The sequence below is a fragment of the Leptodactylus fuscus genome, chromosome 1, assembly GCF_031893055.1.
Source record: "Leptodactylus fuscus isolate aLepFus1 chromosome 1, aLepFus1.hap2, whole genome shotgun sequence".
NCBI classification, from domain to species: domain Eukaryota; kingdom Metazoa; phylum Chordata; class Amphibia; order Anura; family Leptodactylidae; genus Leptodactylus; species Leptodactylus fuscus.
Genome location: NC_134265.1, coordinates 46234352 through 46248239, shown reverse-complemented (window position 1 = coordinate 46248239; position 13888 = coordinate 46234352). Strand labels below are relative to the sequence as shown.

General features: G+C 41.6%; 2 protein-coding genes across 2 annotated transcripts in view; both read right to left on the bottom strand.

The window, feature by feature from the left end:
- IPO11 (importin 11) overlaps nt 1–13888 on the bottom strand; it is a 335766-nt gene that overhangs the window by 110484 nt on the left and 211394 nt on the right. The window lies entirely within an intron of this gene.
- On the bottom strand, nt 957–6471 carry LRRC70 (leucine rich repeat containing 70). The gene is given in 3 exon segments (XM_075269826.1): nt 957–1746; nt 1749–3331; nt 6372–6471. Coding segments are annotated over 2 exon segments (1872 nt in total). The 5' UTR covers nt 3325–3331; nt 6372–6471; the 3' UTR covers nt 957–1450.

Genomic DNA, 13888 nt, shown 5'->3' with positions numbered 1-13888 from the left:
TCTCAATATTTATATTTCATATCCACTGGCTAATACGGTACAAAGATATATTACCGTATATACTCGAGTATAAGCCGACCCGAATATAAGCCGAGGCCCCTAATTTTACCACAAAAAAATGGGAAAACTTATTGACTCGAGTATAAGCCTAGGGGTGAAATTCAGCAGCTACTGTAAAATTTCAAAAATTAAAATGGTCAAAGTTTTTGGGTGCAGTAGGTGCTGAGGAAGGGGAGGGGGTGTTTTGGTTGTCTGTCTGCTCCTTCCCTGAGCTTGAGGACTGGGATTTTTCCCCCCATGTGGAATTCAGCCTGGCTGAATATAGGGTATCTGCAGTGCTGCTATTAATCCCTTCCCGAAAGAACAGGAGCACTGCAGATCCCCTATATTCAGTAGACCGGGCACTGTCAGACACAGGGATAGCTAATGTGTATGTGTGTCACAGTCATTTTCTACTTTTGTATGTATTCTAGGGAATGGAGGGATTTACAACTTTTATTTTTTTATTTTTTTTTAAAGTTACACTTTTATTTAGAGCTTTTTTCCCCCACTATGTTATGGGAGATTCTATTTTTTTTTTTTTTTGCTGACTCGAGTATAAGCCGAGGGGGGCTTTTCAGCACAAAAACTGTGCTGAAAAATTCGGCTTATACTCGAGTATATACGGTTCCAGTTATAAATTCAAAAACTAAACAAAAAAAACCATCAAAACTGTCATTTTATTTTGTTGGATTTTTTTTTTTTTTTGATTGTTTGGAAGCGGTGCCCCAGGGATCCCCCTATTCCTCTTAACCAAGGTGGAATATGTTTAAATCTGAGTTGTCAAGCACTATAAAACAATAGATGAACTATTTATTTTACAAACCATTTTACTAAGATCACAAATGGCAACAAACAATAAATCAAAACCACACTGACATACTGTTAGGATAGAATGAGTATCTGGGATCATGCACACCACAGATGTGTGTGCATGGAGCCCATGTGGAGGCACATGAAGTCCCTGTGGCTTCCTACTATAGAGTTATAGGTACCTTGTGTGCTGACGACTGGTGGCAGTGCCGTATTTCAGAGATATCTTCAATCTGTTAAGTCATTAAAAATGATGTCACAATTTTTTGTCGGATTGGGATGATTAACTTCTCATTATAAACCCAGTCATTGGAGTTGTTTTTATCTAATAATATGGATCTGACAAAGGGCTCCATGCTCAATGGGTGGCAATGTTATGGATCTGTTCAATTCAGAGATACTATTACATAATGTACAATAGAGAACTAGGAGAGTAGAGAAGTGCAACTAGAATCCCAAGTACCAGTATCTACGTAACAGTCATATCACAATGATAAGGAAACGGTAAGGTGAGTGGACTCCTTTTGTTCTATTCCATTGTTTAAAAAAATTCACGGGATTAGAGAATTCCTTTAACTATTACCCGGTATAAATTTAGTTAGAGAGCAGAATGCTCAAATAAGATGACTTGTGTCTGGGAATCTGATGGGGAGCGCTTCAGTGGTCTTATTAAGTCCATCTCAGGACTTGGCAAGGGATTCTGTGGTGGGATGTGTACCGGATCTGTTGTCTGGTACCTGCCCGTCTGATAGCAGCTATAGTACTCCAGCACGCTGTCACCTTGGTGCTCTGGAGTCCTAAGTCTCTTTTTCAGTTGAATAACTGTGTATACTAAAACACATATGACAACACAAGACAGTATAAAAAAGGAGAGCAAAATGTAGAAAGATGGGGAAGGTCTTCTGCTGTTGGCTGGCATATGACTACTGGAGCAAGGGATACAGTAACAAGGTCTGGCGGTGTCTGGCTCACACCATTATTGGTTAGATTGACAGGTGGAAAATGAATTTCTATATCCTCATAAAATTCCTCACCAGCATTCTGCCTAGGTCTGCTACGACCAATGTTCATGGACTCTGTAGAAGTTGAAGGAGTAGAAAAAGTTCCTTGGGTTCGCAGAGAGCTTAGAAGCGGAGCATTGTATGTGACACTTTTCATGTGGCCACGCATTCTTTCAGTACTTGTTGACAACGCATGAAACAACCTGGGTGGCACATTTGTTGTATTATCCTCACATTGGCTAAATTCTGACAATTTCACATTGCCCAGTGGTCTGTTCTGGAGCTGTCGTGGACTGTGACAAGGCAAACTGAATTTAGAAGATGAAGAAAGGAGGAAACGTCTAAGAGCCAACAAACTGCATCCACAATGCCACGGATTATAACTCGCCTGGAAATAACTCAACGAGACAAGAGGCTGAAGTACTCGAGGCTGCAGAGATGTCAGGTTGTTAAACGCAAGGTTGAGAAATTTTAGTGATGGCCCCATTTCCTCAAAGGTGTCATCTGATATGACCGCTATGCCATTCCTGTCCAACTGTAGGTACAATAATTGTTTCAGGCTGGTGAAAGTCTTTGAATCAAGGGTATGTAGTTCATTCCGACTCAAGATCAACTGTTTGAGATTACCCAGTCCATTGAAAGACTTGTCACCGATTGCCTGAATATTTGCATTCTCCAAAAACAGATACTGCAAAGAGGTAAGTCCTAGGAAAGCAAAATTGTGTATCGCTCCAATCTGGTTATTTGACAAGGAAAGTCTTTTGAGACCTTTGAGTAATCCCAGAGCGTTGGATGGAACTTGCATTAAATGGTTACCATCGAGGTATAAATTTTCTAGGTTTTCTAGATGACGCCATGCAGAGTCAGATATCCGTGAGATATTGTTGTCGGCTAAATTTAGAGTATGGAGGTTAGACATTCCAAAAAATAAATCGCTGGCGAGGACACAAATTCTGTTCTTCTGAAGGTACAAACTTCGGACAGATTTCAGGTGGCCGAACAACCCCCGAGAGAGTTGATCGATCTGATTTTGTTGAAGGTATAAATAATGAAGGTTGAGAAGTCCATCAAATATCGATGTATCTAAATGCTGGATGTGATTTTCGTTTAGGTACAAGGAGTACAATTTCTTCAAAGAGGAAAAGGCGTTGGGATGTATGAATGAAATTTTTGAATTGTCCAAAAAAAGCACAGCCAGATCCTTAAGGTCTGACAGCTCATTGGGCCTTATGTTAGTGATATTATTGCCGCTCAGATAGATGAGAGTGGTTGTCTTGGGAAAGTTCTTTGGTATAGTGGTTAGACCCAAGCTTTGGCAATTAACCTTTTTTTCCAAACAGATGTGGCAAGTGGCCGGGCAACAAAGAACCCGTTCCTGCAGGAGTAACATAAAGACATAGCCACACAGACACATGCGGAGTGGGGTGAGAAAGCTCTCACATCCGTGCACGTCCCTTTGTTTGCTGCTCATAATTGTTCTGGCAAGCAAAATGAAAACAAACAGTCAGGAATTAAGAATACATTTTGCTGAACAAGGTCCATAATTTACTGAAACAAAACAAACTTTCATGCTCTGCTGCCTCAGAAAATGAATATTCTGACACCGCTTCATAAGTTACACTCCTTGCTAATCGACTCGAGTGTTTAATGAAATACTGGCAGAAGACAAGTATTAGATAAGCAGGTGTATTCACAGAAATAGGAGAATGAGCGATCTTCTCCAGCATGCCATACATAAAATATGGAGAGTCCCACATTCTGAAATTGACTGTTCATTAAAACACATGTTACATATTCCTAATGCAAATCAGCTTATTCCAATAGAAAAGGATTGTCTCACTAGTGCAACCTATTGGAGATATCTACCTACTATGTCAATGTACAACCCGTTAACCAGCCATGAAATATTAGAGATATTAGCCATCTATAGATATCTATTCTGGGTACTTGCCCCTCGTCGGTATACATATACATAGTAGATGAGGTTGGATAAAGACATTAGTCCATCAAGTCCAACCTATGATGGTATAGTTGGAGACTTTTGGGGTGTATCAGTTATCAATAAGAAAACCCAGTCAAATCTTGGTATCTTACAAGGTAGCCAACCCAACTTCAACTAATTTGCATGACGTTTCTCATGGAGCATTGCAACTGGGTTGCTTTAATGAGAACCAGTAGCTGCCACCAGCTAAAATAACTAACATTAAGTATGTAATATATAGACATATATACAAGTGTAGGCTATGCTACAATGAAACTCTGCTACACTTATAGCTACAGTATGGTGCTAAATTTTTAGGCAGGTGCGGCAATGTTGAAAAGTAAGATTGTTTTAAAAAATAGAAGAATAGTTAATTTTTTTGTCAACAAAATGAAGTGAATGAACAAAACAAAACAAAAAAAATCAAAATCTCATCAATATTTGATGTGACCTCTGCCGTTTGCTTTCCATCAAATTCTTCTCAGTACTTGTAGACAGTGAATGAATAAAAGAGAAATCTAATCCCATCAATATTTGGTGTGACCTTTACCCTTTGCCTTCCATCAGTTCTTCTCAGAACAGTTGCAGACAGGAAGGAACTTGGCAGGGAGGTTGTTCCTGCCAACTTGGAGAACTAAGCTCAGATCTTATGTGGATGTAGGCGTGCTCCAATCCTTCTGTCTCTTCATGTCATCCAAGACAGACTGGATGATGTTGAGATCAGGGCTTTGTGACGGCCGTATCATCACTTCCAGGACATCTCCTCCAAAGATTAGACTTCTTTTTTGTTCATTCACTTCATTTTGTTAATTATTACAATTTACTATTGACACTTCCATTTCTTAAAGAGTTTTACTTTGCTGCAACTACCGCACCATCACTGCATATTAACTTCTGTTTACTATCTATCTATCTATCTATCTATCTATCTATCTATCTATCTATCTATCTATCTATCTATCTATCTATATATATACACTTACCGGCCACTTTATTAGGTACACCATGCTAGTAACGGGTTGGACCCCCTTTTGCCTTCAGAACTGCCTCAATTCTTCGTGGCATAGATACAACAAGGTGCTGGAAGCATTCCTCAGAGATTTTTGGTCCATATTGACATGATGGCATCACACAGTTGCCGCAGATTTGTCGGCTGCACATCCATGATGCGAATCTCCCGTTCCACCACATCCCAAAGATGCTCTATTGGATTGAGATCTGGTGACTGTGGAGGCCATTGGAGTACAGTGAACTCATTGTCATGTTCAAGAAACCAGTCTGAGATGATTCCAGCTTTATGACATGGCATTGCATTATCCTGCTGAAAGTAGCCATCAGATGTTGGGTACATTGTGGTCATAAAGGGATGGACATGGTCAGCAACAATACTCAGGTAGGCTTTGGCGTTGCAACGATGCTCAATTGGTACCAAGGGGCCCAAAGAGTGCCAAGAAAATATTCCCCACACCATGACACCACCACCACCAGCCTGAACCGTTGATACAAGGCAGGATGGATCCATGCTTTCATGTTGTTGACGCCAAATTCTGACCCTACCATCCGAATGTCGCAGCAGAAATCGAGACTCATCAGTCCAGGCAACGTTTTTCCAATCTTCAATTGTCCAATTTCGATGAGCTTGTGCAAATTGTAGCCTCAGTTTCCTGTTCTTAGCTGAAAGGAGCGGCACCCGGTGTGGTCTTCTGCTGCTGTAGCCCATCTGCCTCAAAGCTCGACGTACTGTGCGTTCAGAGATGCTCTTCTGGCTACCTTGGTTGTAACGGGTGGCTATTTGAGTCACTGTTGCCTTTCTATCAGCTCGAACCAGTCTGGCCATTCTCCTCTGACCTCTGGCATCAACAACGCATTTCCGCCCACAGAACTGCCGCTCACTGGATGTTTTTTCTTTTTCGGACCATTCTCTGTAAACCCTAGAGATGGTTGTGCGTGAAAATCCCAGTAGATCAGCAGTTTCTGAAATACTCAGACCAGCCCTTCTGGCACCAACAACCATGCCACGTTCAAAGGCACTCAAATCACCTTTCTTCCCCATACTGATGCTCGGTTTGAACTGCAGGAGATTGTCTTGACCATGTCTACATGCCTAAATGCACTGAGTTGCCGCCATGTGATTGGCTGATTAGAAATTAAGTGTTAACGAGCAGTTGGACAGGTGTACCTAATAAAGTGGCCGGTGAGTGTATATATATATATATATATATATATATATATATATATATATATATATATATACTGATTAGTTATTAACTCTGACTATCTAAATCTCTGGCTCTTGCTCATTATTATAAGATATCTTGCAGAAGACAATAAGTTCTATCTTACATGGACATTATTTATTTATTTTGAAAGGGGTCCACAAAAAATAAGACGTGTTTAATGAACAAGTTCAGAGATATGTGACTCTCCCAATGTGCTTAATACAGGAAAACTGAGGCTATATGCAGAAGCAGAATCTACAGCTCCCCCCATACAGTACTAAATACTGTATAAAGTTGCAATAAAAGTAATTTCCTTACCCCGAGAATGGCGTTCATTTTAGAAATAATCCCGCAGTTTCATGTTTTATGGCTGTAGAATACCAGGCAGCTGACACTCGCAGAATGAGCGCCTTACACGGGATTTGTTTTTTAAAAACTGAACAGGAAATGCCTTCCTCCCTATTGGTCGGACAGGATATAACAGGTTGCTATGGATACAGGAAACTGTACTCAGGAAGTTATTCCATCCTTGCAAGTGAACTATTGTCCCAAAAAAAACAACAACGTACAACTTAAGTTTAACCTAGAAGTAATATCTCTGTATAATGCTAAGAAATTCTATACATTGTCCATTATGGTTGTCAGGCATTGGAATGGAAGTTTGTGGTTGTCAATTATAGGAGAAGTATAACTACAAACAAGTCTATGGAATATATGAGCAGAATGTATAACCAAATGGCTAAAATTAACTAAAATGCACAAAATTTGTATTGTACAGACTGTGGGGAAGTTAGCTTGGAAGAAAGCAGTGGTGCGGACCCAAACAGTCAAGACAGGGGCACAAAACGTGCAGCAAACTGGTTTATTTAGAAAAAACAGGAAAATAAATGAACCTTCACTTCAGACATAAAAACAAAACAAAATACAGCCTTAACTTCAGGCAAAAACAAAATAAATACCTGCTTGTCTGAGCGCTAACTAAACAGTAGGTTCACCTAACTATACATGTGGCTTACTTCCAGCCACACAAACAAAACAGGCACAATATTATCTCACCAGACTCGGGATAACAGGACAGACCCATACACCTCCTTCCACCTCATGGAACTGCACCGTAATGCAAGAGCTGCAGCCTCTTATGGGTCAGTAATGAGACAAGGATCTACACAGGGGTGAACCTGCCCCTTTCACCGCCCGAGGCGAACTACAGAAAGCCGCCCCCCCCCCCGGGAGGAGGGGGCGGAGCGTGAAGTGGGTGGGGTGAAACAAAGGGGCGGGGCTTAGCGGCATTCGCAGGGAGAGGACCTGCTCTCTGCCTGAGCGTGAGGGGAGGCTGCTGGAGCAGCGCTGCTCCAGTGGCCTCTCCAAACCACCGCTCGGTGCTAAGCCAGTCCAGGACAGCTTGTCCTGGACTGGCTTAGGTAATCAAAAATGCCGCCCTCCCCGGGGCCCTGACATAGCGCCGCCTGAAGCGGTCGCTTCAGGTCGCCTCATGGGAGGTGCGGCACTGGATCTACACCTGAGCTGAGGCCTACTCCAGATCCGTCCTGGACCACACATAGTTCAGAAACCTGGGGTCGATATATCTGGACTCCAGTACTCTGCATGTCACCTTCTCACAAGACACACAAGCTGTTTGCAAGGCTGCCATCTAAGCAGTATAAGTGTCACACACCTAAACATAAAGAGTCCAAAAAAACACCGGACCCGAATCGGTTACCTGTCACTTGCCACCTAGTAGACATCTCCTGGAACCTGAGCCACATCAGTTCTATTATTATATGACTAGGTGCACTATAGGTGCACATGCTACTGATGACCTTCCTGACTAAAGTACTGTAGGCTAACACTTTTTGTGGGTTCAGTAATTCCATCTACATCCATATCAAACAGCTCTATACAATCAAACATACAGACTTGCAATAAGCTGCACATTGGTTTTCAATGCCGAGTAGCTGCAAGCAAGCTCCAGATCAATATGCACAATGCCAGATAATAGCTGAAGTGGTGTAAAGCCCATTACAATATCGTCACATATCGATAATTAAAAGTTTAACTTAAAGAAACACAAAATACAGAACATGTACAGACTTATAATATAATCCCCAGTCCTTCCTCCACTAACCTTCTCCTTTCCCTTGGTTCAACCTTTCTTATGTTACAGATAACACTGCCAAAGATCTAAAGATATACATTACCAGCCATGTCCCCCCTCCTCTTCAGTCATATGACTGTCAGGAATCCATGTGGCTGTTATAGGAGCCTCCCTGCGGAGCCCGATCTATGGTATGGCAAAAGACTCATTAAGTTCCACCCCTTTGGTTAAAACCCACCATTTTTGCTAGTCTATGGCAAAATTTGGAGCCACCAATCAGGAAATTGTGGAGGATGCCAGCTTGTGCTGTAACCATCTTAGATTCTTCTTTGTTCTGTCCACACAGCTCACCCTCTCTTGGAAGACATAATGGGGTGCAGCCCCTACTGTGTCTTATCCAATAGCCATGTGCCAGAACTATATTACAACTTTACAGCCAATCATGTTATGCTAGTTATACTAATCTCACCCTTTTTTTTTTGTCTATAATGTATATATGCCTATAATGTATAACTGAACCTACAATGTATTTCAATGGATTACAAAAAAAGATTAGGTGCGAAGACCCCAATGCAGATGTGAACCCAGCCTTACATAAGAAAACATCCATCATGTTGTTTACATTACAGTCAATGACAACAGACGCAGGTGGAGGGAGCTCCATCTATGTCCATTACTCTACTACCGTTAATGTCCATTGCTGTCATCCTATGACGGAAGAAGAGTAACAGAATGCAATAATGCTAGTGTGAACATACTCCTCCACAGTAACGCAGTTGATAAAGATGAGAAAAGAGACAGGTCTACCAAGTCAAACCTACATTAAAACAATAAAAGAAAATCTTAACACAAATAACTTATCCCATTATGGGAAACATCCCATTGACTCCAAATCTGTCAAGCAGCATCCCACCTCCAGATATCCAGTACCCATATCTTGTGACAGTATTGCTTTCCAGGCATCCAGGTTTCGATTGAGTTTGTCAAGTGAATCCACCATCATAAGTTTGAAACGCAATTGCTTTTACAGTAAAAAATCCCCAAGCGCTTAAAAGTGGACATTCCCTTTAAAGAAGTGGATCCTGAGCAGCTCGATTATCTTTTGACATTGTCCAATGACACACTCTTATGGCAACCAAGTAAGAACATGCAAAGTCTCAGTTGACATTTGAGGGCTCTCTTGCATTACAGACGGCTTTGCATTTAGCCAAGGCGTAGAACCTCCTTCTACATAACATTAGTGAATTGTTGGAATGTAAAATTAGTAATATAGAGTTATTACTGCCATCAGTCTTATTGACTCCAAGCTCTCGCACGTTAACTTTTATAGAGCTTTTCTCCTTTAAGGCTCTGATAAATATTAATTTGCTTTGCTTTGCTTTTTTTGCGATTGTTTGATGAAGATGATTTGCTTCGAGATATTGTTTTGTGAAACACATTCTGAAGAACGTTGTAAGTATTTATTGACTGTGCCCCACAGAGAATCAATCAGTAAATTACAGTGCGAGATGCAAGCAAAGTAAATGAATTTCTTGATGTGAACATTATGCTAAGACTTAAGAATACATTCTTGCCAAACTCAACAATGAGCCGAGAGCCCTCCGTAACAAGAGCTCATCAAAGACACGTCTGCTACAGTAAAGACTGCGGAGGAAGGGCAAAAAATAATGCAAATTACATTTCAAGAACAGCGGCTAAATTTATGCTCGTGTCTGGCAATATGACTTAACATAAAAATACAAATCGCTATGTAGCACTATCTGCTCTCTCCGCATATCACACATCTCTCTCAGGCCAAGGCCCTTATCTTTAAGGTGCACTGGTCCTTCCAGAAGTTGCAAACCTTGCAGTCAGTTCCCAGGCAATTTACTGCATGTGTGGGCTATTTAAGGCACCTCCCCCATTGGAAAGTATCTGAGCAAAAAAAATCCTCAATTTCTTGTGCACTGAACAGGTGTTTCTCTGTACTCTGCCCTGTTACCTAGTTTCCGACCTTGCAGCCATTTTCCTTAACTGTTATATGCTTCTTGCCCTGATCCATGAGGAATAACTTGGGCAAAACTCATCGAAAACCCCATCCCCCCATCAGTTAAAATTTTACAGTGATCTTGTTCTGTCCCAATCCAGCAATCTCCTCCACAATGTTTATTTGTATCGGCAGCATGGTGGCTCAGTGGTTAGCAGTCATGACTTGCAGCGCTGGAGTCCCGGGTTTGAATCCAGCCAAAGATCATCTTCAAGGAGTTTGTCTCTTCTCCCCATGTTTGCATGGGTTTCCTCCGAGTACTCCAGTTTCTTCACACACTCCAAACAAATACTGATATAGGATTTAGATTATGAGCCCTTCTTGACACAGTGATGAATATTTCTGTAAAGTGCTGCGGAATATGAAGGTCAGCAAAATAAATAATAATATAATTGATGCCCCCTGCTTGCTCATTTTTTCTAATACAGAATATCTTCCAGCCATGCGTGAAAAGCTTTATTGCCTAGAACTACAAAATAAGACTCTGTCCAATGTTGTGACTTCTTAAAGAAGCCATGACTGTTTTGGCAAATGGATTCTCATGATTGATTGATAGATCTCATTGACTTGTAGGTGAGCAGATAACCAAAGGGAATCAGGGAGGCGAATTCTGGTCAAAGAGGTCAGATGTGTGTAGGATATTGCGTACACTTTATTGGAAGGCAAAATGTACGCAATATCCTACATAGGTCTGACCTCCTTGACCTGAGTTCGCCTCCCTGATTCCCTTTGGTTATCTGCCTACTATTTTTCCCGTCCATGTGTTTGGTGGTTGGTGTCATCAGCGGTGTTGCTGCCTTGGTACATTTTATCATATGAGGTTGTGGCATTTTCACAACTTTCCCAGGTGAGAAGCCAACTGGTCTATTTCGTTCTGTATATTGCACAATATTGTAATCCTGAAAATACAACAGATTTACACTATTTTGGTTGCTCCGTGTTTTCTTCTTTTTCTTCATATTGACTTGTAGGTGGTCGATCATACACAGTCCCAGTCACATTAATGTGACCACCTGTCAAAATCCAAAATAACCACCTTTGACAGAACGGACTGCTACAAGACGTTCAGGAAGAGAGGGGATGTTGTGGTGGTGGTCACTGGGATGTTGAGCCATGCCAACTCCAATGCCGTGGCCAGCTGCGCTAGGTTACGCGGTTGAGCATCCATGACGCAAACAACCCGATCGAGGTGGTCCCACAGATTCTCGATTGGGTTCAAGTCCCGGGAATTTTCTGGCCAAGTGAGTATGGTAAATTAATCCTCATGCTCCTCGAACCACGCATGTACACTGCAAGCTTTATGATGAGTCGCATTATCCTGCTGGCAGATGCCATCATCCTGAGGAAAAACAATTCGCATGTAGGGGTGAACATGGTCCACAAGGATAGATGCATACTTGTGTTGATCCATCGTGCCTCCCACAATGATGAGTGCCCCCAGATGGCTGATGACACGTGCCTTCTGCGTTTGGCTATTTAACGCTGACGTCAAAAGTAGGCGGTGGTCACATTAATATGACTGGACTGTGTATTTCTGTTTTATTCCTCTTCAAGAGAAGAATCGTGTCTCCCTTCTACACCCGAAAGAAACCCGAACGTGAACTGTGCCTACAAATCTCTATGGGTCTGGCAACAAAGTGGATAACCATTTAAATAAGCAAATTGCCAATATCTTCTATAATGTTCAAAAACCTTTTATCAGAAACTCCTGAAAACATATCGGTCTGGTACAGCTGCACTTAGTAGCCTGCAATTGCTGCATCAATATTCATTTTTCCAAGCCACCTGTATCTTGTGTGTACCCGCCAGCTTCTATTAGATTAAAGCTAATATAATCCCCACCATGAATATTAACAAGAGCGGAGTAGCCGTCCAGCATCATTATGCGGTGCAGAAAATATGCCCCAAGATCACTACAATAAATAAATTGATCAGACTCCGGATTGTTCGGGAAACACAAAGATTAAATATATTCAGCAGTGTTTTTAAGAGGCAATGCCACGCACAAAGCCTGTAATTATGGTAAATTGCCTGAAATTAGACACAATAGAACATAAATGACTCCTATTGACACTCCTTCTTTTGAACTTTTTTTGATCAATATTCTTTTTTTATTGCTTTGGAAAAAAGCCGATAAGAAGAAGGAATAGTTTGTTCTTGCACCCAAATAACAAAATATAGGTCTTAAACGAGCTGTATGTACAGAACCTGGATGGCAGCACAATGAGTTACATTAGAGGACTATACATAGTCCGGGGGAAAATTCAGGCGCACGTTTGGTGCAAGGTCCTTCCTTGTGGCAAATAAATGCCTTAAGTCCCAATCCGCACCTCGCCCACCGCATTCTGCAATACCAGTTTACCTGGATTAGAATGGAAATCTACACCGGTTCCTATCTGATTTCCATTCTGGCACTTTGACCACTGATATTTTTAAGAAGCAGTGGGAGGAATTTATTACAACGGCCATTCTGTAAGTCCCCATGGGGTGTAAGATGACCCTTGGTGATTAAGTGGTTCCAGCCAAGCCATCCTGGCCTTTCCCAACTTGGTGCACCTGACATAAAAGGAACAATGTGGTGGATCCTTGATGCAAGAAGGACCATGCACCAAAAAATGCTTCATATTTACATCTACTTATGCCGGATAATTTACGAAGATATGTTGGTAGATTCACAAACTAAAGAAAAAATTTTTTTTGGTTGGTGCACCCCCAATAGTTCAAGGAGCAAACAAAATATATTAAAGTGCACTAAAACTAAGACCACTAGGGTTGTATATTTGGCTACTTGCTCCTGCGGACTCCAATATGTGGGGAAAACCACAAGGGAGTTCCGCAGGAGGATAAGGGAACATATCAATGATACCTTACGTAAAGAGCCTACACCAATTTCAAGACACCTCTGGGAACATCATGAGGGGGATGTCTCTAACCTCAAATTTCAAGGAATTGAAGTGGTCACAAGATCTGTGAGAGGGGGGGACTTTGATCGAAAGGTCCTACAGAGAGAAGCCCGTTGGACCTTCCTCTTGGATACGGTGCAGCCTAGGGGGCTTAATGAAGTGATTTCATACAGTAGCTTCCTTTGAATAGTATGCATTCTGATTCCCTGGTCAGTGATTGGTGCAAGTGTGTTTGTACTCTCCTTTAACATTAATAGTCATCCATTTGTTTTTCATCATACCTATATGAATTAGGCATGCTTGGAATTGGTATTTATTTCTATCTTTTATATACCTACCTATGTATGTATTCATCTGGTTCAGATAGATGTAGTATGCAAACATAATGGTCCCCTTTCTATATTAGTTTCATTCTACCTATATACCTTATTTTGGTGTATTTTATTTGTTTTCGACCACCATTGGTTCTACTCTGGTAACGGACTGGGTGCTTTTGGTCATCTGTGTGGATTTGTACCTTGTTTGAGGTGGTCCGCGATATTATATCTGGGGTTACTATGACGCTTGTGCGTTGTTAGTTTACGCCCCCATATGGGGTGGGTTTTTGTTATACCCTGTTGGTTGTGATTTTGAGTGGCGGCATTGAGCCGGAGCTCAGGGCACCAATAGGAGAGGTGACATAGTATGGTGCGAGTCATCTGATTGGGCACGCCCACTCTGACGTCACCAAGAGGGGTGGGGCTTGTTTGGTATAAGTAACGAGCATTACCAGCCGCCAATGCGGCTATACATCACAGCCGACAAGCGGCTA